Source organism: Molossus molossus, unplaced genomic scaffold (assembly GCF_014108415.1).
Source record: "Molossus molossus isolate mMolMol1 unplaced genomic scaffold, mMolMol1.p scaffold_m16_p_2, whole genome shotgun sequence".
In the NCBI taxonomy this organism is placed as follows: domain Eukaryota; kingdom Metazoa; phylum Chordata; class Mammalia; order Chiroptera; family Molossidae; genus Molossus; species Molossus molossus.
In genome coordinates, this window is record NW_023425355.1 from 55,696,175 (window position 1) to 55,720,990 (window position 24,816).

At 38.2% G+C, this 24,816-nt stretch overlaps 1 protein-coding gene across 1 annotated transcript; it reads left to right on the top strand.

Moving 5' to 3' along the window:
- Window positions 1–4,342: 4,342 nt before the first annotated feature.
- On the top strand, window positions 4,343–6,732 carry TEX13D (TEX13 family member D). The gene is given in 9 exon segments (XM_036270065.1): window positions 4,343–4,430; window positions 4,433–4,547; window positions 4,549–4,613; window positions 4,616–4,856; window positions 4,858–5,536; window positions 5,602–5,613; window positions 5,616–5,700; window positions 5,703–5,884; window positions 6,724–6,732. Coding segments are annotated over 9 exon segments (1,476 nt in total).
- The last annotated feature ends 18,084 nt before the right edge of the window (window positions 6,733–24,816 follow it).

The window sequence follows — 24,816 nt, forward strand, 5'->3', positions numbered from 1 at the left end:
TATACCACTGCTTTTTTATTCATTCTTCTACGATGGACACTTGGGCTGTTTCCAGATCTTAGCTATTGTAAATAGTGCTGCTATGAACATGGGGGTACATGTATTCTTTCTGATTGGTGTTTCAGGCTTCTTAGGGTATATTCCTAGAAGTGGGATCACTGGGTCAAATGGAAGTTCAGTTTTTAATTTTTTGAAATAACAACATATTGTTTTTCACAGTGGCTGCACCAGTCTGCATTCCCACCAGCAGTGTATTATTGTCTCCTTTTCTCCACACCCTCGCCAACACTTGTTGTTTGATGATTTGATGATGGTGGCCATTCTCACAGGTGTGAGGTGATTCTCATAGTTGTTTTACTTTGCATGTCTCTGATGATTAGTGATTTGAGCATTTCTTCATATGTCTTTTGGCCATTTGTATGTCCTGTTTGGAGAGGTGTCTATTCAGCTCCTCTGCCCATTTTTTAATTGGGTTCTTTGTCTTTCTTTTGTGGAGTTGTATGTGCACTCTATATATTGGAAATTAACCCCTTATCTGATATATCATTGGCAATGATGTTCTCCCATACAGTGGGTTGCCTTTCCATTTTCATGATTGTTTCTTTTGCTGTGTAGAAGCTTTTTAGTTTGATGTAGTCCCATGTGTTCATTTTTTCTTTTGTTTCTGTTGCCATAGGTGATGTATCAGTGAAAATTCTGCTGCGTATGATATCCGAAATTTTGATGCCTACATTCTCTTCTAGAATTTTTATAGATTCATGAGTCACATTTAAATCTTTTATCCATTTTGAGTTTATTTTTGTATATGGTGTAAGTTGATGGTTTAGATTCATTTTTTTTTTTTTTTGCATGTAGCTGTCCAATTTTCCCAACACCATTTATTAAAGAGGATGTCTTTACTCCACTGTATGCTCTTGCCAACTTTGTGAAATATTAATTGAGCATATTGCCTTGGGTCCATTTCTGGGTTCTCTGTTCTCTTCCACTTGTCTATATGCCTGTTCTTGTGCCAGTACCACTCTGTTTTGATTACAGTGGCTTTGTAGTATAACCTGATATCTGGTATTGTGATCCCACCTACTTTGTCCTTTTTTTTTCAAAATTGCTGTGGCTAATCAGGGACTTTTTTAGTTCCATATGAACTTTTGAAGTATTTGTTCTAGTTCTGTGAAGTATGTCATTGATATTTAGATGGGGATTGCATTGAATCTATAGATTGCTTTGGGTAGTATGGACATTTTAATGATGTTAATTCTTCCAATCCATGAACAAGATATGTGTTTCCACTTTTTTATGTCTTCCTCTATTTCTTTTTTCAATGTCCTGTAGTTTACTGTAAATAGGTCCTTTACTTCTTTGGTTAAGTTTATTCCTAGGTATCATAATTTTTTTCTGTGATGGTAAATGGGGTTGTTTATTCAGTTTCTTTTTCTTTGAGTTTATCATTGGTGTATACGAATGCCATCAATTTCTTGACGTTAATTTTGTATCCTGCTATTTTGCCAAATGCATTTATTAAGTCTAGTAGATTTTTGATGGCGTCTTTAGGGTTTTCTATGTATAATATGTCATCTGCAAATAATGACAGTTTCACTTCCTCCTTTCCAATTTGGATCCCTTTTATTTTTTCTTCCTGTCTGATTGCTGTGGCTAAGATTTCCAGTACTATGTTAAATAAGAGTGGCAAAAGTGGACATCCCTGTCTTGTTCCTGTCCTTAAAGGAAATGTTTTTAGTTTCTGCCCATTGAGTATGATGTTGGCTGTAGGTCTTCCATATATGGCCTTTATTATGTCGAGATATGATCCCTCTATTCCCACATTGCTGAGCATTTTTATCAGAAATGGATGCTGGATTTGGTCAAATGCTTTTTCAGCATCTATTGATATGATCATGTGGTTTCTATTCTTCATTTTGTTTATGTGGTGTATCACATTTATTGATTTGTGAATATTGTACCAGCCTTGCATCCCTGGGATGAATCCCACTTGGTCATGGTGAATAATTTTTTTGATGTATTGCTGGATCTGATTTGCTAGTATTTTGTTCAGGATTTTGGCGTCTATGTTCATTAGAAATATTGGCCTCTAGTTTTCTTTCTTTGTGTTGTCTTTTTCTGTTTTTTTTTATTAGAATTATGCTGCCATCATAGAATGAGTTTGGAAGTCTTCCTTCTTCTTGAGTTTTTTGAAATAGTTTGAGGAGAATGGATGTTAATTCTTTATTGAATGTTCGGTAAAACTCCCCCGTGAAGCCATCTGGGCCTGGGCTCTTGTTTGGTGGGAGAGTCTTGATTACCTCTTCAATTTCCTTAGTTGTTATTGGTCTGTTCAAGTTTTCTATCTCTTCCTGGTCCAGTTTTGGGAGACTGCATGTTTCTAGAAATTCGTCCATTTTGTTTAGATTGTTGAATTTTTTGTCCTATAGTTGTTCAAAGTAGCTGTTAATGATCTTTTTTATTTCTGTGGTGTCGGTTGTTACTTCTCCTCTTTCCATTGTGATTTTGTGTATTTGGGTTCTCTCTCTTTGTTTCTTGGTGAGTCTAGCTAAGTGTCCATCATTCTTGTTTATGGTTTTGAAAAACCAGCTCTTTGTTTCATTGATCCTTTGAATTGTTTTTTTTTTGGTCTCTTTGTCATTTATTTCTGCTCTGATCTTTACTATTTCCTTCCTTCTACTTGCTCTGGGGTTTTGTTTTTATTTGCTTTCTAATTCTTTAAGTTGTGAGGTTAGACAGTCAATTAGAAATTTTTCTTGTTTTTTGAGGTAGGCCTGTATTGCTATGAACTTCCCTCTCAGAACTGCTTTCGCTGCATCCCATAGATTCTTTGTTGTTGTGTGTTCATTTTCATTGGTTTCCAGGAAGTTTTTAATTTCTTCCTTGATATCCTCGGTAACCCATTCATTGTTTAAAAACATGCTATTTAGCTTCCATGTGTTGAAATGTCTTTGCATGTTCTTGTTGCAATTGATTTCTAGTTCCATTCTATTGTGATTTGACAAGATGCTTGATATGATTTCAATCTTCTTTAACTTGTAGAGATTTAGTTTTTGTGGTATTATGTGGTCTATCTTTGAGAATGTTCCATGTGCACTTGAGAAGAATGTGAATTCTGTAGTTTTGGGGTGTAATTCTCTGTAGATATCTATTAAATTCATTTGGTCTAGTTCTTCATTTAGAGTCTCTGTTTCCTTTCTAATTTTTTGTCTAGAGGATCTATCCAGTTGTGTCAACGGGATATGTTTCTTTTTTAGATGTAGGCATTTGCATCTATCATTTTCCCTCTGAACACTGCTTTCACTGAATCCCATTAATTTTGGTATATTTTCTTTTCTTTTCATTAATCTCCACTTATGTTTTAATTTCCCTTGTGATTTTTTTTTTGACTCAGTGATTATTCAGTAGTGTTACTTAATTTTCACATATTTGTATATCTTTTAGATTTTCCTCTATTATTGATTTCCATTTTCATTCCATTGTGGTCAGAAGACATATTTAGTGTGATTTCAATCTTCATAAATTTATTGATTTTTTTGTTGGCCTAAATATTGTCTATCTTGTAGAATCTTCACTGTGCACTTGAAAATATGTAGTGTGCTGTTTAGGTTTGACTGTTCTGTAAATGTTTATTAGGTCTATTTGGTTTATAGTATTTTTCAAGTCTTGTATTTCCTTATTGATCTTCTTTCAAGTCTTTCTATCAATTATGGAAAATGGAATATTGAAATTTCCAACTTACACGATAGAACTGCCTCTATCTTCTCTCAATTCTATTTTTGGTATATATTTTTAACTGTTTTTAGGTGCATATATATAAAGTGTATATGTATTTATAATTGATATATCTTGATGTGTTGACCTTTTTAACATTATATAATATTCTTCTTTATCTCAACAATTTTTGACTGAAAATCTACTTTATCTGATATTTCGAGAGCTACTTCAGTTGTCAGTTGATTACTGTTTGCATGGAATAGCTCCATTTCCTGTCATTCTCAGGTGATGGATGAAGGAAGGTCATTCCCAGGAGACCTTGCAGCATTACTCATAACTCGTTGCTGCGACATGTCATGCAGTCGCCTGGTTCAAGTTGGTGTGCGGCAGTTGGCTTCAGTTTTTGTGAGGAAAATGAGGGCGGTTGGCTTTGGTTTTGTGAGGAAAACAAAAGCATGAGGTAGGAAAGAGGCTGAGGAGGAGACTGAGGACTGGGCTAGGACCAACTAAGACTGAACAGGGAGGTGAGGGGTGCACATATTGGCGGCTGCAGCCTTTACCCATGGTGGCGGTGTCAGCATCATGGGTGGCCACAGCAGCCACTTCCCCTGTGAGGCGGTTGGTTGGCATGGAGATGAATTTTAGGGACTTCACCAGCCAGTTCCACCACAAGTAGGTGATCAACTTCATCAACAATGAGGTCCTCATGAATGGGGGCAGCCTGACTTCTACACGACCTTCTGCTGACAGTCCTGGAACAACATAGAGGACCAGCTTCAGTCTGTCCTGTCCGATCCTATGGGGCTGCACAACCGCAAGAAGGCCTGCTCATGGAGGTGCGAGGCAGCGCAAGTAGCAGGTTTCCCAGGTCCAGCAGCTGCAGGAGCAGGTGGAGGAGCTCAGGGGACCGCCTGGGGTCTAGTTCCTGAGCTACAATGGCTGTGCAAGGAGCTTGAGGAGATGACCTTGCAGCTGCACTTCACACGGGCCGCCTTGCTACAGGTGCTGAACAAGCATGATGTGCTTCATGGGTGGCTGCTGTTGGTTGCAGAGTCAGTCCAGGTTACCCTGCTAACCCATGAAATAGTGCCTGGCCCTCAACCCAAGAAGCTGGTGGCCACAGCATGGCCCCTGAATAAGAGCTGCAGAAAATGTGGAGGCCATGGTGATGACTAGCAGTTCTTGGGCCCAGGACATGTAACCGCCTCTGCCAATGCCAGTGCCATACTAATTTCTATTTCACCAACCATTCCCAATGGAATTCCCATTCTTGCCATCAGCAGTATTCATGGAAGCAGAAGTGGCAGAAATCCCACCTAAGAATTCTCCTCCAGCCATCTACACCCCTGGCCCGTGGGCTAGAGTGGGGTCCCAGGGGAAGATGGCCCCACTGTGGAACCAGAGGAGCCCTGGCCAAGAGGAAGATCCTGAGATCCTTCAGGATACAGTCCTCTTAGGGGACATCAGAAGCCTTAGTCAGGAACAAGATCAAGAGAGACCCCAGGGCATGGTCATCCTGAGTGACAATAAGAATCACAGCCAGGAAGGCAGTGCAGTGCAGCCCCAGGGGATGATCCCTCTTAGAGATAGCCAGAGTCACAGCCAAGAATAACATCTAGAGAAGCCCCAGGGCATGGTTAACATGGGTAACAGCAGGAACAAGAGCCAAAAGGAAGGCCCAGAGCCACCCCAGGATATGGTACCCCTGGGAGCCAGTGGGAGCCATGGCCAAGAAAAAGATTCAAAAAGACCCCAGGGGATGGATCCTCTGGGCAAGGAGGGCAAAAGCCACTGCCAGGAAGAAGATCTAGCGAAGCCCCAGGTGAATGTTTCCCTGGGGGACAGCAGGAGTCAGAGAGCCAGGAAGGAGATCCACAGAAGCACCAGGAGACATCCCTGGGGGGGGGGGGGGCAGTAGCAACATTAACATGAGAGAAAATCCAAAGAAACAGCAGCTTTAGGGGCAGAAGGCCAAATAACCAAAAGGTATAGAGCCTTAGAATCCCAGCACCAGGAGATTCCTGCGTCATACTACAGTCTAGAGAATTAAGACTGCCCATGGTGTAAAGCAATGAATTTTTCAGAGTCCAGGTTTTGCTATAGATGCAGGAAATTCTGTATGGCATTTGAGAGTGGAGAACTGGACCCAGGACAAACTCATTTCAGGAAGGTAAGTAAGAATGTAAACACTCTAAAGAAAAACCAATTTCCTAAGACCTCCTTGTGATAAAAAAGTAACTCATTTACTTCACAGAAAATTTGAAACAAAATTTATCATAAAAAATTTTTTAAAAATAATCCATTATTTTATTATTCAAACTAACAGCTTTTTGTCATGGTGAGTACACACATGCAAACATATGTATTTATATTATTTTTTTTCCTCTTTAACTTAAATTTATTTGGGGTAACATTGGTTAGTAATATTTTTTCAAAATTAATTTGAACAAAGAGAGACTACTTTTGAGTATCATCACACTTACTCTTTAAATAGGGGATTTTTAGCCTGGCCAGTGTGGCTCAGTGGTTGGGCATCGACCATGCACCAAGACGTCCCTGGTTCTATTCCTGGTCAGGGCACATGCCCAGGTTGTTGGCTGGATCCCCAGTGGGGAGTGTGCAGGGGGCAGCCAATTGATGTTCTCTCTCATTGATGTTTCTATCTCTCTCTCCCTTCCTCTCTCTCTAAAATCAATAAAGAAAAAAAAATTGGGACTTTCTCTTAATTGCATTTAAGTTTGCAGGTGGTAAATTCTGTATGGCTGATGCTGATTGGTTGACACCGTGGAGATGCTGAAGTCATGAAGCCTTTTTTTCTCCTTTTCCACTCCTTTCTATTCTCTTTAACCTTCTTTTCCTGAAAATGCCATGTGTTTGGCTGGGAATAGCCATGTATTTTTTACAGTTATACACTATATTGAATTTTAGGAGCACTGCTTTTCCTTGAAAATGCTATTGTTCCTTTGTAAACTCCTGTAGTGTTTATGTTTCTTTCTTGTTTTTGTTCAGGTGTTATAAGCGAGGGCCTGTTTTTGTGTTTCTGAGCCTCATGGAATTTGCTTATTGCTGAAGAATCTGAATCTGTCCCATTAGAAGATCTTCCTAAAGCTTAAAGAAATCACACCAACCAAGAAGAGTGAGAAGTCAGGGAAGAAGAGATGCTTTGGCGTTCATCATGGGGCAAAAAGGGGACAAAATAATTTTGTTATAATTTTATTTCTGTGTTTGGACAAGGCATTAATTCATAAGATTGCAGTGTTAAATTCCACAGATGAAAAATTTTACAAATTTCATGAAATTAATTAAACAAAGTTATTCTCTATTATGTGTTTGGAATTAGACTTATATGTTTACTATCTGGTACACACATTATAACCTTATTTAGTGAGTTTGGTTGGATTACAGGAGAAAGCATAATTTGAGATACAAAATAGATCAGAGTTGACTTCTTTGCCTTGCATGTAGTGTGACCCTTGGGTAAACCCAATTGAAATAACATCCAGATATTTGTGCAGTTTTGAAAGCAACATCAAATACACTTTCATGAAAGGACTTAAGTAAGATAACTGCTCATCTCATTGGTCCCAGGTGAGACAAATAAGCAGTGGCAAATATTGAAAAAGTGGCCTTGCTATTGGCGAGGTGCTCTCTGTGACCTCACCTGTTGCCAGTGGATGCGGGCTTCTTCAGGTGCCACTGGAATAAGAATTTCCAGGAGAAAATGGAGACTGGAGACCGAAAAATGGCGGCGGAGTGAACGGAGCTACACAGACCGTCTCCCAGAACCAAACTGGAATTACAACTATAACACAGACAAATCAACAGGAAAAAGCAACAGAAAAGCAGCTTGCGAGGACCATACAACGAGGGACACTGACTCCATCCCGGTAGGCTTGCGAAGGCGCGAGTCGGGGCTGGGAGCGCACGGTCGGCAGCTCGGCAGCGGCCTCAGCTGTAAGCGGCGCCCTCGGGTCACACTCCCAGGCGGCTCCACAGCGCAGCCGGGACAGAGGCTGAAACAGCCACAGCCACTCACCTTGGGCTCCAGCGGAGGGAGGGCGGACTGGACTGGAACTGTGTCGGGACACTCGGGGTTTGGAGGGCGCTCAGAGCTTTGGCTGAGTGCAGCCACTCAGGACGGTGGCCACATTGCTCCTTCCCAGGGCTCTGGGGAGAGGCAGCAGCCCCTTCCTCGGAGATCCAACCCCACCCTGTGGGCCATTGAAGTGCTAATTGAGGCTCACTAACAACCAGCATCTGCCCCACCCTCCTGAAAGCCCCTTGGCTGAGCACCAGAGGGAGTTTTCCAATCAACTGACAACCCAAAACTGATCAATTAACCTAGACTGCTAGCCTCCAGGCAAAAAGCTAGAGGATAACAGTACGTTTCCTGGGCTGGCAACTTTAACCAGGAAAGTAAGACTTGACAGTGGTGTTCAACGCGGGTCCTCCCTCGCTCATCTAAACACAGGAGAGGGAGCCACAAACAGCAGAACACCAACACCCACAGGGAGAACTTGACAGGCTCCAAAGCCCACAGTGATAGCTAAAATGGTGAAACACAGAAACAGAAGCCAAATGAAAGAGCAAGACACCTCCACCGAAGATGAGATCAATGTGGAGCAATTAGGCATGTTAACAGAGCTAGAATTCAGAGCCATGATCTTGAGGAAGCTGAACAGCATGAGTAAGGACATAGAGACACTGAAAATAAGCCAAATGGAAATTAAAAACCAACAAGAAGAGATAAAAAATGACATATCCGAAATGAAAAACACATTGGAAGGTTTAAAAAGCAGAGTAGGGGAAGCTGAGGACCGGATCAGTGAATTAGAAGACAGGGTAGAAAAAATCAACCAATCAGAAAAACAAAAGGAAAAAACGATTAAAAAACAGGAAGACAGCTTAAGAGAACTATGGGACAACTGGAAACGTAATAATATTCGCATCATAGGAGTCCCCGAAGAAGAAGAAAATGAGCAAGGGGTAGAGAATATATTCAAAAAATAGTGAGAGAAAACTTCCCGAATTTGGTGAAGGAAGAAGGCATTCAAGTTCAAGAAGCACAGAGAGTCCCAAGTAAGAAGAACCCAAACAGGCCCACACCAAGACACATAGTAATTAAAATGCCACAAATTAAAGACAAAGAGAGAATCCTAAAAGCAGCAAGAGATAAGCAACAGGTTACCTACAAAGGGAACCCCATAAGGCTCTCAGCTGACTTCTCACAAGAAACACTACAGGCCAGAAGAGAATGGCATGAAGTAATCAAAGTCATGAAAAACAAGAATCTGAATCCAAGACTACTCTACCCAGCAAGGCTATCATTCAAAATAGAAGATCAAATAAAGAGCTTCCCAGACAAAATAAAGCTAAGGGAATACATTAGCACCAAACCAGCACTGCAAGAAATGTTAAAAGGACTGCTGTAATTAACAGTAGAAATGGGAAGAAAAATAGAACCACACTAAACAAAAATGGCAATAAATAAGTACATATCAATAATCACCTTAAACGTAAATGGATTGAATGCTCCCATAAAGAGACACAGAGTAGCTGATTGGATAAGAAAGCATGACTCATCTATATGTTGTTTACAAGAGACCCACCTCTCAACAAAAGAATCACATAGGTTGAAAGTGAAGGGATGGAAAAAAATTTTCCAAGCAAATGGAAAGCAAAAAAAAGCTGGGGTAGCAATTCTCATATCTGATAAAATAGATTTCAAAATGAAGACCATAACTAGAGACAAAGACGGCCACTACATAATATTGAAAGGATCTATCCAACAGGAAGATATAACCCTGATAAACATATATGCACCCAATATAGGAGCACCAAAATATATTAAAAATCTTCTGGAGGACTTCCAAGGAGAAATCGACAACAATACAATCATAGCAGGGGACTTCAACACCCCGTTGACAGCACTGGATAGATCCTCTAGGCAAAAAATTAGCAAGGAAACAGAGACTCTAAATGAAGCACTAGACCAAATGGATTTAATAGATATCTACAGAGAATTACACCCCAAAACTACAGAATACACATTCTTCTCAAGTGCACATGGAACATTCTCAAAGATAGACCACATGATAGGACACAAACTAAATCTCTACAAGTTCAAGAAGATTGAAATCATATCAAGCATCTTCTCAGATCACAATGGCATGAAACAAAATCAATTACAACAAAAATGCAAAACCATTCAACACATGGAGGCTAAATAGCATGTTATTAAACAATGAATGGGTCACCGAGGAGATCAAGGAAGAAATTAAAAACTTCCTGGAAACCAATGAAAATGAACACACAACAACACAAAATCTATGGGATGCAGCGAAAGCAGTTCTGAGAGGGAAGTTCATAGCACTACAGGCCTACCTCAAAAAACAAGAAAAATTTCTAATTGACTGTCTAACCTCACAGCTTAAAGAATTAGAAAGCAAACAAAAAGAAAACCCCAGAGCAAGTAGAAGGAAGGAAATAGTAAAGATCAGAGCAGAAATAAATGACATAGAGACCAAAAAAAACAATTCAAAGGATCAATGAAACAAAGAGCTGGTTTTTCGAAAAGATAAACAAGATAGATGGACCCTTAGCTAGACTCACCAAGAAACAAAGAGAGAGAACCCAAATACACAAAATCAGAAATGAAAGAGGAGAAGTAACAACCAACACCACGGAAATACAAAAGATCGTTAACAACTACTATGAACAACTATATGGCAACAAATTCGACAATCTCAGCAAAATGGACAAATTTCTAGAAACACACAGTCTCCCAAAACTATTCCCGGAAGAGATAGAAAACTTGAACAGACCAATAACAACTAAGGAAATTGAAGAGGTAATCAAGACTCTCCCAGCAAACAAAAGCCCAGGCCCAGATGGTTTCAGAGGGGAGTTTTACCGAACATTCAAAAAAGAACTAACACCCATTCTCCTCAAACTATTTCAAAAAATTCAAGAAGAAGGAAGACTTCCAACCACATTCTATGAGGCCAGCATAATTCTAATTCCAAAACCAGAAAAAGACACTACGAAGAAAGAAAACTACAGGCCAATATCCCTGATGAACACAGACGCCAAAATCCTGAACAAAATACTAGCAAATCGGATCCAGAAATACATCAAAAAAATTATTCACCACGACCAAGTGGGATTCATTCCAGGGATGCAAGGCTGGTACAATATTCGCAAATCAATAAACATGATACACCACATAAACAAAATGAAGAATAAAAACCACATGATCATATCAATAGATGCTGAAAAAGCATTCGACAAAATCCAGCATCCATTTCTAATAAAAACGCTCAGCAATGTAGGAATAGAGGGATCATATCTCAACATAATAAAGGCCATATATGAAAGACCTACAGCCAACATCATACTCAATGGACAGAAACTAAAAACATTTCCATTAAGAACAGGAACAAGACAGGGATGTCCACTTTCGCCACTCTTATTTAACATTGTACTGGAAGTCTTAGCCACAGCAATCAGACATGAAGAAAAAATAAAAGGGATCCAAATTGGAAAGGAGGAAGTGAAACTGTCATTATTTGCAGGTGACATGATATTGTACATAGAAAACCCTAAAGACTCCATCAAAAATCTATTAGACTTAATAAATGAATTTGGCAAAGTAGCAGGATACAAAATTAACATCAAGAAATCGACGGCATTCTTGTACATCAATGATGAACTCACAGAAAGAGAAACTGAAAAAACAATCCCATTTACCATCGCTCCAAAAAAATTACGATACCTAGGAATAAACTTAACCAAAGAAGTAAAGGACCTATTTGCAGAAAACTACAGGTCATTGAAAAAAGAAATAGAGGAAGATATAAAGAAGTGGAAGCACATACCCTGTTCATGGATTGGAAGAATTAACATAATTAAAATGTCCATACTACCCAAAGCAATCTATAGATTCAATGCAATCCCCATCAAAATACCAACGACATATTTCATAGAACTAGAACAAATACTTCAAAAGTTCATATGGAACCAAAAAAGACCCCGAATAGCCACAGCAATCTTGAAAAAGAAGAACAAAGTTGGAGGGATCACAATACCAGATATCAGGATATACTACAAAGCGACTGTAACCAAAACAGCCTGGTACTGGCACAAGAACAGGCATATAGACCAGTGGAACAGAACTCAAAACCCAGAAATGGACCCAAGGCAATACGCTCAATTAATATTTGACAAAGGTGGCAAGAGCATACAGTGGAGTAAAGACAGCCTCTTTAATAAATGGTGTTGGGAAAATTGGACAGCTACATGCAAAAAAATGAAACTAGACCATCAACTTACACCATACACAAAAATAAACTCAAAATGGATAAAAGACTTAAATGTGACCCGTGAATCCATAAAAATTCTAGAAGAAACTGTAGGCAACAAAATTTCGGACATCATACGGAGCAGAATTTTCACTGATACATCACCTAAGGCAACAGAAATAAAGGAGAAAATGAACACATGGGACTACATCAAACTAAAAAGCTTCTGCACAGCAAAAGAAACAATCATCAAAATGGAAAGGCAACCCACTGTATGGGAGAACATCATTGCCAATGATGTATCAGATAAGGGGTTAATTTCCAATATATACAGAGTGCTCATACAACTCCACAAAAGGAAGACAAAGAACCCAATTAAAAAATGGGCAGAGGAGCTGAATAGACACCTCTCCAAACAGGACATACAAATGGCCAAGAGACATATGAAGAAATGCTCAACATCACTAATCATCAGAGAGATGCAAATTAAAACAACAATGAGGTATCACCTCACACCTGTCAGAATGGCCGCCATCAACAAATCATCAAACAACAAGTGTTGGCGAGGGTGTGGAGAAAAGGGGACTCTAATACACTGCTGGTGGGAATGCAGACTGGTGCAGCCGCTATGGAAAACAATATGGTGCTACCTCAAAAAATTAAAAATTGAACTTCCATTTGACCCAGTGATCCCACTGCTGGGAATATACCCTAGGAAGCCTGAAACACCAATCAGGAAGAATATATGTACCCCCATGTTCATAGCAGCACTATTTACAATCGCTAAGATCTGGAAACAGCCCAAGTGTCCACCAGTAGACGAATGGATCAAAAAGCTGTGGTACATATACACAATGGAATACTATGCAGCGGTAAGAAAGAAAGATCTCTTATCCTTTGAGACGACATGGAGGGACCTGGAAAGTATTATCCTAAGTGAAAGAAGCCAAGCAGAAAAAGACAAATACCACATGATCTCACTTATATACGGAATATAATGAACATAACCGTCTGAGGAATACAGTAGACCCAGACATATGGAAGTAGGGCACAGACTGACATCCCTCAGAAGAGGGGATGGGGGGTGGGGGGGTGGGAAGAGATAAACCACAGAACTTATATGCATGTATGCATGACCAATGGACATGGACAACTAAGCCGGGGACAGGGTGGAGGGGGGGGTGGGGTGGGGGGTGCCAATGGGGTAAAAAGGTAAAATATCTGTAACAAAAAATAAATAAATAAATAAAAATTTCAAAAAAAAAAAAAAAAAAAGAATTTCCAGAGGCCCCCATTGAAGGATGAGGTATTGTATAGTTTTATTTCTGTGGACTTAAACCCCTGAATTTCCAAGGTCCCATCTCCCTCCATCCCGCTAAAGAAAAAAAAAAATCTAGTCTTTTTTTTTCTTTTTTAAATTTTTTATTATTTATTTATTTATCTTTAATTAATTAATTTTTGTTACAGATGTTTCTCCTTTTTCCCCCACTGATTCCTCCTTTCCCCTTCCTCCCTGCCCTGTCCCCAGCTTTGTTGTCCATGTCCATTGTTCATGCATACATGCATATAAGTTCTGTGGTTTATCTCTCCCCCACCACCCCCTCCTCTGGAGATTGTCACTCTGTACCCCACTTCCACATCTCTGGGACTACCCCATTCCTCAGACTGTTATGTTCATTATATTCCACAAATAGTGAGATCATATGACTTGCCTTTCTCTGTTTGGCTTGTTTCACTTGGGATACTACTTTCCAGGTCCCTCCATGTCATCTCAAAGGATAAGAGAGCTTTCTTTCTTAAATGGAGTTTCATAGTACTCCATTGTGTGCATGTACCAAAGCTTTTTTATCCATTCATCTCCTGATTAGTATTTGGGCTGTTTCCAGATCTTAGCTATTGTAAATAGTGCTGCTTGAACATTGGGGTACATACATTCTTCCTGATTGGTGTTTCAGGCTTCTTAAGATATATTCCTAGAAGTGAGACCACTGGGTGAAATGGCAGTTCAATTTTTAATTTTTTGAGGTAATGCCATATTGTTTTCCATAGTGGCTGCACCAGTCTGCATTCCCACCAGCAGCGCACTAGAGTCCCCTTTTCTCCACACCCTCGCCAACACTTGTTGTTTGATGATTTGTTGATGGCGGCCATTCTGACAGGTGTGAGGTGATACCACATTGTTGTTTTAATTTGCATCTCTCTGATGATTAGTGATGTTGAGCATTTCTTCATATGTCTCTTAGCCATTTGTATGTCCTGTTTGAAGAGGTGTCTATTTAGTTCCTCTGCCCATTTTTTAATTGGAATAATCTGAACTTTTAGAGTTAGAGAGACCTGAGTTCACATACTTGCTCTGCTATTTACTAGCTGTATGAACTTGAACAAGTTACTGAACTTCTCTGATTCTCCCAAAAATGTTGGCTCTTTTCTACCCTCAGGGTTCTGCTCTGTGACAATGGGTTAATTGGTATAAGGGAATATTAATGATAGTAAGAACTGCCATTGAGCCCTGGCTGATGTGGTCCAGTTGGTTGAATGTCATCCCATGCAACAAGATGTCCTTGGTTTGATTCCCAGTCAGAGTACATCCCTGGGTTGTGGGTTTGATTCCCAGTAGGGGCCACACAGGAGGCAGACAATCAATGTTTGTTTTTTTTTTTTATTAGTATTTCTTTCTCTTTCCCTCTCCCTTCTTCTCTCTCTAAAATCAATAAAAACATATTAAGAAAAAAAAAAGAACTACCATTGAGTGCATACTATGTGTCAGGCACTTCAAACACATTGCCCCTTTTGGTGACTATAAGGTGTAATAAGTACCCATATTAATAGTTCTGCAAAAGTGAGTATTACTACCCACATTTTACAGGTGTGGTAACTCAATACCCAAATTTGGAAATTGGTAAAGCCTGGCTACAAAGTGAAATTTTACTGGTTCTAATGTGTGTGCTCTTTCCATTATGTCACACTGCCTTAACCTTTTATCCTTACTAAGAAATATATTTGCATGTTACCATGAATCATCGATGCCTAAATCCAATAAAATGACTGTACTGCAGAGACTTCGAATCATAGTAGCAGTTTGGTGATTATCGAGCTGCTCTTTTAGAATCTCTCAAGCATTGGGTATGTGATGACCTAGGCTAGGTTGCCAGTGAGTAGGTCCACCTATTATCTCAGGACTGTAAAAAAATAAATAAAAGTGGTACTTTAGGCAGTGGGAGTGACTTGTATTTGATTCAACAGACTGGCCTTACGAAAGTTTCACAGAACTGAGTTCAATACTATTAAGATAGAGCCCATCCTTACTGCTTAATTTAAAGTCTGTCTGAATTACTCTGTTTTTGTTTTAAGCAACTATGGTGCTGGCTGTAACAGTCTCATATATATGCATATATACTTTTCAGCCAGAAAGTAGAGGAAAAGGTCATTTCAAAAGCTTCATACTCATATTATAAAATGAGGAATGGAATTAATGTTTTTAAAATCATGATATAAAATCCATGAAAGAGTGGCAAAGAAATGAATAATTTCCTTATTGCATGCTTGGTGAATTCTCAACACCGAATAGTAACAGATTTTTATTATGTGGTGTAGGCACTGTGCATAGCATTCTTCAGCGGTGTCTTCACTTCTAGCACATAATAGAGTGAGTGCATCCTCTGGCACTAAGCCTTACATAAACTTAAGGATACCAAACAACCCTGGTCTGTGACCTTATGAAGTTGCTGTTGACCAGATTTTCTCATTCACTCTGTTTGCTCTTTGACACTTCAGACAAGTATTCAGGACTTCAATGAAATAGGCATAAGAAGTGTTACTACACTGGGTATCAATACCCCCAGGGGACCTAGTACAATTAATTACTTGCATGCCACTCCCTATTTGATTCTGTGTTGGAAGCACTCTATTCAATGGACCTAAGAATCAATTTCTCCAGTAGATCAGATCCTGGTCCATCTACCCCAATTTCTCTGGGGCATAAAAGAATTGTAGAAAAGCATTATATTCTTCCTAGTGTCAATTTTAGAAGAAATACCAATAGGAATCTCTAGCTTTTTTAAAAAAATATTATTATTATACAAATCAAGAAAACAATGTGCATGTAGAGAAGACTTCCTATGGCTGGGCACTGTGTAAGACTCTGTGGAAGTAATCATTACTGCTCTTGATGATCTCCTATTCTATTAGAAGAAATGAGACCAATATAAATCAAGCACTAGTTATTAGCCTTTTTATCTCATTTTCTATCATGTTTTCTGATCTGTAGCTATCAGTTTCTAAAAGATCTTATGTATCAAACAGCATTATTTAATAAATGATTATTTTCTCATTTAAAATTAAGAAAGCCTGTGTGTCTATAAAGTCTTCTCATACAAAATTGACATAATTCCAACTAAAAGTGCTCACTTGCCATTTAAGTTTAAGATTTTTGTGAGAATTCAATGAATGTTACTGTTACAATTATTATTTTTACATGCAACCTAATCACAAGCAAATGGACCATTTTATTAGGCTCTTTGTAAAACTGCCAATACTTCAGAATCCATCAATGCTACCTTTTTTAACTTCTATGAATTTTGGGAAGACAAGTTAGGAATAATTTCTGTAGAAAGCTAGTACATGCTAAGTACCAGTAAATGTTAAAGGATTTTAGAGAAGTCCAAGTTCAGTATGTACCATTTGGGTTGCAAAACTTCCACAATAGCCATATGGTTTCATATTGTGCTCCTAGCCAATGAAAAGGTTACTGAAAAAATTTACTTTGTTTTACTTTGAAATGATATGCAGTATTACAGCTTCACTTGTGACATTCTCCAGTTCTTTGTTTTTTTTATGTTTATATCTACTATTTTAGGTTTTATTCTTCATTCTGTACTACATTATGAAAGTAATTGCACACAAAGCAGAAACCTGTGATTACTTTTGTGGTATGCAGTATTAAACCATACCCCAATGTTTATAATGATGACAAAGAACACTCTGAGGGTTTTGTCTGTAAGTAAAAGTTTTAGGATATTTAGTCTCATTTATTTTTTTGCTTGACATATATTTACTTTGATCATTCAGTAAGCCATATTTGTTCCAGGAAAGAAAAGAACTGAGCAAGTATTGAAAAAATTTCATGCTTTTACCACTACAATTCCTGATGTTGTCTAGACAGTTTTTAAACTTCAGAACATATATAACCTGCTTTGTAAAAGATTCATACTATTGAGCTCCCCGTTAATCAAAGTTTCTAGCATTTTTTCATGAAATATTTATTACTGAAAGGGAAAGGAAAAAATTATGTCAAGGTTGCATCTGTACTACAAAACACACTTAGAAATCCACCATAACAGTGTCTTGAACTTTAATCTTTTAGTTTAAACTCCAGTGGTGGAACTTTAGTTTTGAGCATCCAAGAAAGAGAACAGAAGAAAAGCTGGAGTCTTTTTTCCTACAAAGAAGTGATTTTTCTTGCTCTGATGTCATATCTCAAGTGCCCGCACAAGGACGAAGGGAGGTAGAAGATTCAGTCACGATCCAAAGTCAATTGGGTTGATGAGACCAAAAAGGCTACATGACAATTTATTATTTGTGCCCAGTGCTGAGGTGTGGGATGTGCAGAGTTGTTTCTATAAACCAAAATGAGGCAGACCATAGGAAAGACGCTGGGAAATGATGATTGTGAAAGAAGTCCATGTCAGAAATGATACATTCTTTGAGGCAATAAGAAACTACACTCTCTACTGAGGGTTCTCTACAAAGGGAAAGAGGAGGGGGAAAGCAAAGGAGCTGACTAGGTAAGTTCACGTACTGTGTTAGAATCTGGATATGTAGAGTATGATTATAACATCATCCCTCTCTCCGAGGAGTTCACAGACTAGTAGGAAAAAGAAACTTAGAAAGTCTCTTAGATTCCAAGCACATCACATGTGCCATTTCATTTTTATCTTCACAGGAAAAAACAAATAAAAGCTGGCTAAGAGTGGCCTTCATTTGGCCCTAGAAAAAGGAGAATTGTATCCTATGTATCCAGTTGTTCCCAGGATAGAAGATGCCCAGATCATTTAAAAAAATAAACTACTCAGTGTTCTATTACTTTGAATAAATAAGCTGATGATCCAGATTCCAGACCTGTAAGCCTGGGCAAATAGACCTTTACTCTGTAAGAGCCTTTCAAGAGGCCCAAGCTAAAACAGTGTATCTGATCTCATAAGTCATGTAGATAGATATAGACATGCTACACGTCAGATCATAGGAACAATTGACTCTTGAGAAGTGTAGAAAAATATTCTAGAAGTCAAAATTGCAGTTGCTAGATAGGTGACTGAAGCCCAACCAATCCAGAGCAATGACCTCAGAATTAATGTTGGGAGGCAGAAGAAGACAGTTGTGAAATGCATAGGCTTTGAAGTTTGCAGCCTGTGTTCAAATCCTGGGCCTGACACTGACCAGTTGTGCCACCTTGAACAGGCCACCTCTGAGTTTTGGCTTCCCCATTGCTAAAGTGAGAATAATGACAGTAGCATATGTTTCATAGAGTTGTTGATATAAATAAATAAATTAATTAATACATAAGAAAATATATGCAAGGTGCTTAGCAGAAATACCTGAAATGTAGTATGCAGTTAACAAATATTAAGTATTATTTCAAAAATAAAACCTCAGAAGCAGACGGAGTTTCAGCTAGAATTAGGAAGCACCCTCTGAGTCATGAAGGAGGTAAAATCAGGTTAACTTAAAGGAACTGTACACAACAGACAGAAAGAGACAGAAAGATAAAGAACTTATAGTCTCTAGTAGATTGTACAGGTTTAGAATATAAATTGAGTTAGATGTCCCTAGAACCCTAGAGCCCTAGAGACTAGTCCCTGTGCCTCTATAGCCTCATCCTTTCCTCTAGCACAGCTTTTTTGTTGTTGTTAATCCTCACCCAAGGATATTTTTTTTTAAGAGAAAGAGGAAGGGAGGGAAAGAGAGAGAAAGAGAAACATAGATGTGGGAGAGATGCATCGACAGGTTGCTTCCCGCAAGACCCTGATCAGGGCCAGAGATCAAACCTGCAACCGAGGTGTGTGCTCATTACCAGGAATCAAACTGATGCTCCAACCATTGACCCAAATCGGCCAGGGCTCTAGTACAACTCTTATTAAGTAAATTCTAATGGTTTATTGCTTGTCTGTCTTCTTCACTAAACTGTGAGCTACTTAAGTGCACATATGTACTTTCCTTCTTTCTAACCTAAACACCTATTACCGCGTCTGTCACACAGAAGATGCTTATAAATTTTTGGTTTCAAGAATAAATATATTTAAAATAGACTTAAATTGACACACACAACAACCCTGTCTGTGGCTTCTCACATATAAAGGACATTAAAAAAATTAGCCTCATAAATAAACTCAAATACTATCAAAAAGAGATTTTTTTTAAAAGGACATTTTAATATTTTCTTTTCTCGTTTTTGTGAAGGAAGTGAATTTTAGTGTCAAGAGAATGTGTAAACTCACCGCAAGTGACAATATTATAACACTGTCACAGGAGAATTCACACCTAGATGAGCTTAGTTGAAGAACAAAGTTAGTTTTGTAAGGTTAGAGAAAAATATTCTGAACTGTCAAATCCACTCTATAAAACTGACTATGCTTGGCATCATCCTTGTTATCTACCTGGGTTTGAGAATAGCCTAGGGCATTTGAAATAAAGACAATTAGCACCACATGCAAAGTTCTGTTACCTCTCAGAGGCCTCAGGAGGTGACAAGTTTTGATAAGAAGGCATTTTCAATCTTGGCTGACAGTTTGTCAATGCTTTTATATTTTATTTAAATGCGTAGTTTGCTTTCAACTGTGAATCTTTCTTCCTCCACCTCATGACTTTTATTTCTCAGGCCATTTACAAACAACAAGAACAAAAATCTTTCCTCTGTGGGGTGAGAATGGAGAAAACAGCTCTTATTCCTTGCACACAAATGAGTTCAGTCTATCTCTCCTCTGTTTCTCTCTAACGTATGCTTGGCTTGCCTTTAAAACAGAATATTAAAGCTGAAAGTAGCCTTAGGGGTCATCTAGTTCAACTTCATTTGACAGATGGAGAAAAGGAGGCTCAGAGAAAGGAAGTGATTTAGCAGCAAAACATGGAGTATAACTCAACTCTCATAATTGCTGGACTACTTGCTCCTTTCAGTTCACCTACCCATTTCAAAGGTGAGCCAGAGGCATATAGAAACAAATATGTGTGTGTGTGTGTTTCTCTTATTTTCTTAAGAGCACTGATTTCAATCTTTCATTCATTCAGTCAACAAATGTATTTAACATCTAATATGTAGCAGACACTGAGGATACAGTAGTGACCAAGGTACAAAAAAAATCCTGCCATCATGAACCCTGTGTTCTCTTGGAAGAGGCAAACAATAGACAATCAGATAATTCTCCTTGTAAGTGGATTATACTTGTATTTGGGCCCCATTCTTCCTAACTCTCTACTGGTGCTTCCATCACTCCTTTCTTTCATTTCCCCACCTTTTCTCTCTTGCAAGTATGGTTCCTTTCTTTGTCTACACTTTAAGCTTAGTGTGAAGTTTCGAATTCACTCAAGTCAGGTTTAGTACCTGTGTAGCACTAGAGTGAAAATGTCAGTATTTTAAATCAGCACTGCAGTAGTGGGCTGGCTCAGCTGTCAGCTTGCTTATGAGATGACAATGACGTACTAGATGTGAGAGTCGTACTATTACCTTATAATTTTTTTGTTCGTTTTTATATGATTTTACTTGTGTTGAACCCCATTGTACCTGGCTGCTTTGACAGGTGTGCTATTTTAACAACATAGAACAAAACAGAGAACAAAAAGAATTCAGGGCACATTTTTGCTGTCAGATACAGGTTGCTCTATTCCTAAGTTTGTGGATGATTTGTTCAGGGTTGTTTAGGCAGAAAAGGTTAGGTTTTGTTTTTATCTATGTGATACTAAATATTCTCACAGGTTACCTCACAGGTGGGCTTTTGTCCATATGCACTAGATGAAGGTATCTTCTTCCCCGTCTTCTCCTTTCATGTTTTAAACCCCACCATTATTAATTTCTCTGGGCTAATCATTTGCCTGCTCAAAATATAAAAAGTTCATAGAGGACTAATCTCTCAGTGTATTCATTCATTTATCAGATCAAATTTTCCTTGACCCAAAGCATGCAAAAGGGTGAGAGGTGAAGTTGGCCCTAAACAAATCAGGTAGGAAGATGATGAGACAATATAGGCTTAGTTCTCCAGAGACATCCAAAAATATTATCTCAAATACTGTTTTGTTTATTGATTTATTTATTTTGGCATGTTTTATATTTTATTTTATTTTATGTTTATTTTTGTTACAGATATCTCTCCTTTCCCTCTCATAGACAAACCACCTCCACGCTCCCCTTGCCACGCCCCGCCCCGCCCCCCACCTTCACAGTATTCTTGTTTGTGTCCATTGGTTATGGATATATGCATGTAAGTTCTTCCGTTTATCTCTTCCTACCCTTCGAACTCCCCTCCTTCTGAGGTTTTCAGTTTGTTTCCTACTTTTTTGTCTCTGGGTCTACTTTGTTCATCAGCTTATTTTCTTTATTATATGCTATAAATAAGTGAGATCATGTGATATTTGTCTTTCTTTGATTGGATTATATTGCTTAGCATAATACTCTCCAGGTCTGTCCCTGTAATCTCAAAGGTAAGAGATCTTTCTTTCTTACAGCTGCATAGTATTCCATTGTGTACATGTACCACAGCTTTTTAATCCACTTGTCTATTGTTGTTTGATGATTTGTTGATGGCAGCCATTCTGGCAGGTGTGAGGTGATACTTCATAGTTATTTCAATTTGCATTTCTCTGATGATTAGTGACATTGAGCATTTTTTTCATATGTCTTTTGGCCATTTGTATGTCCTGTTTGGAGAAATGTCTATTCAGGTCCTCTGCCCATTTTTAATAGGATTATTTGTCTTTCTTTTGTTGAGTACTCTATATATTTTGGAAATTAATCCCTTATCTGATGCATCATTGGTAATTATGTTCTCTCATACAGTGGGTTCCTTTTCCATTTTGATGCTTGTTTCTTTTGATGTGCAGAAGCTTTTAATTTTATACAGTCCCATTTATTAATTTATTCCTTTATTGCTCTTGCCCTACTCAATGTATCGTTGAAGACTTTACTACATGTGATGTCTGAGATTTTGCTGCCTACATTTTTTCTTAGGATTTTTATGGTTTCACATGTGACATTTAAGTCTTTTATCCATTTTGAGTTTATTCTTGTGTATGGTGTAAGTTGGTGGTCTAGTTTCATTTTTTTTTGTACGTAGCTGTCCAATTTTCCTAACACCATTTATTGAAGAGACTTTTTTACTCCATTATATGCTCTTGCCTCCTTTGTCAAATATTAATTGAGCATAATGTCTTGGGTAGATGTCTAGGTTCTCTATTCTATTCCATTGATATATATGCCTGTTCTTGTGTCAATACCAGGCTGTTTTGATTATAATGGATTTGTAGTATAACCTGATATCTGGAATTGTGATCCCTCCAACTTTGTTCTTCTTTTTCAAGATTGCTGTGGCTCTTTGTCGTCTTTTTTGGTTCCATTTAAACTTTGGAGTATTTGTTCTAGTTCTGTGTAACATGCCATAGTTTTAATGGGGATAGCATTGAATCTATAGGTTGCTGTGGGTAGTATGGACATTTACATGATATTAATCCTTTCAATCTATGAACATGGTATATGCTTCTCCTTTTTTTATATCTTTCTCTATTTCTTTTCTCTATGTCCTGTAGTTTTCTGAGAGCAGGTCTTTTATTTCCTTGGTTAAGTTTATTCCTAGGGCCATGGACAGTTTGTTTCAGTGGTTAGAGCATCAGCCCACAGACCAAAGGGTTGCAGGTTTGATTCTCAGTCAAGGGCATGTACCTAGATTGCAGGTTTGATCTCAGACTCCAGTCAGGGTTGTGCAGAAAACAACCAGTCGATGTGTCTCTCTTATATTGACGTTTCTCTTTCTTTCTCTCTCCCCCTTCTTCTTTCTCTAATCATCAATGATAAAATATCCTCTGGTGGGTATTAAGAAAAAAATATTCCTAGGTATCTTAGTTTTATTTTGTTGCAATAAATGGGATTTTTTATTTATTTATTTTTTAGTTTCTCTTTCAGCGTGTTCATTATTGGTGTATAAAAATGCCAACAATTTCTAGATTTTGATTTTGTATCCTGATACTTTGTCAAATTCACTTATTAAATCTAGTTTTTTTTTGGTGGAGTCTTTAGGGTTTTCTATGTACAATATCATGTTGTCTGCGAATACTGACAGTTTCACTTTCTTCTTTCCCATTTGGATACATTTTATTTAGTCTTCTTGTCTGATTTCTGTGGCTAAGACTTTCAGTACTATGTTGAGTAAGAGTGGTGAAAATGAACATTCCTGTTTTGTTCCTGTTTTTAAGGAAAATGCTTTTAGTTTTTGCCCATTGAGTATGATGTTGGCTGTAGGTTTGTCATATAGAACCTTTATTATGTTGAGTTATGATCCTTCTACACCCTCTTTGTTGAGAGTATGTATCAAAAATGGGTGCTGCATGATCTCACTTATATACGGAATATAATGAACATAGCAGTCTGAGGAATACAGTAGACCCAGAAACATGGAAGTAGGGCACAGACTGACATCCCTCAGAAGAGGGGGTGAGGTGGTTGGGGGTGAGGGGGTGGGAAGAGATAAACCACAGAATTTATATGCATGTATGCATGACCAATGGAAATGGACAACTAAGCTGGGGACGGGGCGGAGGTGGGGTGGGGTGGGGGGTGCCAATGGGGTAAAAAGGCAAAATATCTGTAACAAAAAAATAAATAAAAAATTCATTTAAAAAAAAAAAAAAAGCTTAATACAATGAAAAAAAAATGGGTGCTGGATTTTGTCAAATGCTTTTCCAGCATCTACTGATATGATCTTTTATTTTGTTTATGTGGTGTATCACATTTATTACTTTGTAAATATTGTAACAGCCCTGCATCACTAGTATAAATCCTGCTTGGTCATGGTGTATAATTTTTTTAATATATTCACATGAGAATACATCAAACTAAAAAGCTTCTTCACAGCAAAAGAACAACCATCAAAATGAAAAGGGAACCCACTGTATGAGAGAGAATAATTTCCAAAGATACATTAGATAAAGGGTTAATTTCCAAAATATATAGAGTGCTTGTACAACTCAACAAAAGGAAGACAAAGAACCCAATTAAAAAATGGGCAGAGGAACTAAATAGACACCACTCCAAACGGACATACAAATGGCTAAGAGACATATGAAGAAATGCTCAACATCACTAATCATAAGAGAGATGCAAATTAAAACAACAATGAGGTATCACCTCACACCTGTCAGAATCACATGTGTTGACTACGGTGTGCAGAAAAGGGAACTCTAGTACACTGCTAGTGGGAATGCAGACTGGTGCAGCCGGTATGAAATATGGTGTTACCTCAAAAATTAAAAATTGAACTTCCATTTGACCCAGTGATCCAACTTCTAGGAATATACCCTAAGAAGCCTGAAACACCAATCAGAAAGAATATATGTTCCCCCATGTTCATAGCAGCACTATTTACAATAGCTAAGATCTGGAAATATCCCAAATGTCTATCAGTGGACAAATGGATAAAAGAGCTGTGGTACAAATACACAATGGAGTACTGTGCAGCTATAGAAAAGAAGGATCTCTTTTTCTTTGAGACGAGTATTATTCTAAGCAAAACAAGCCAAGCAGAGAAAGACAGATATCACATGATCT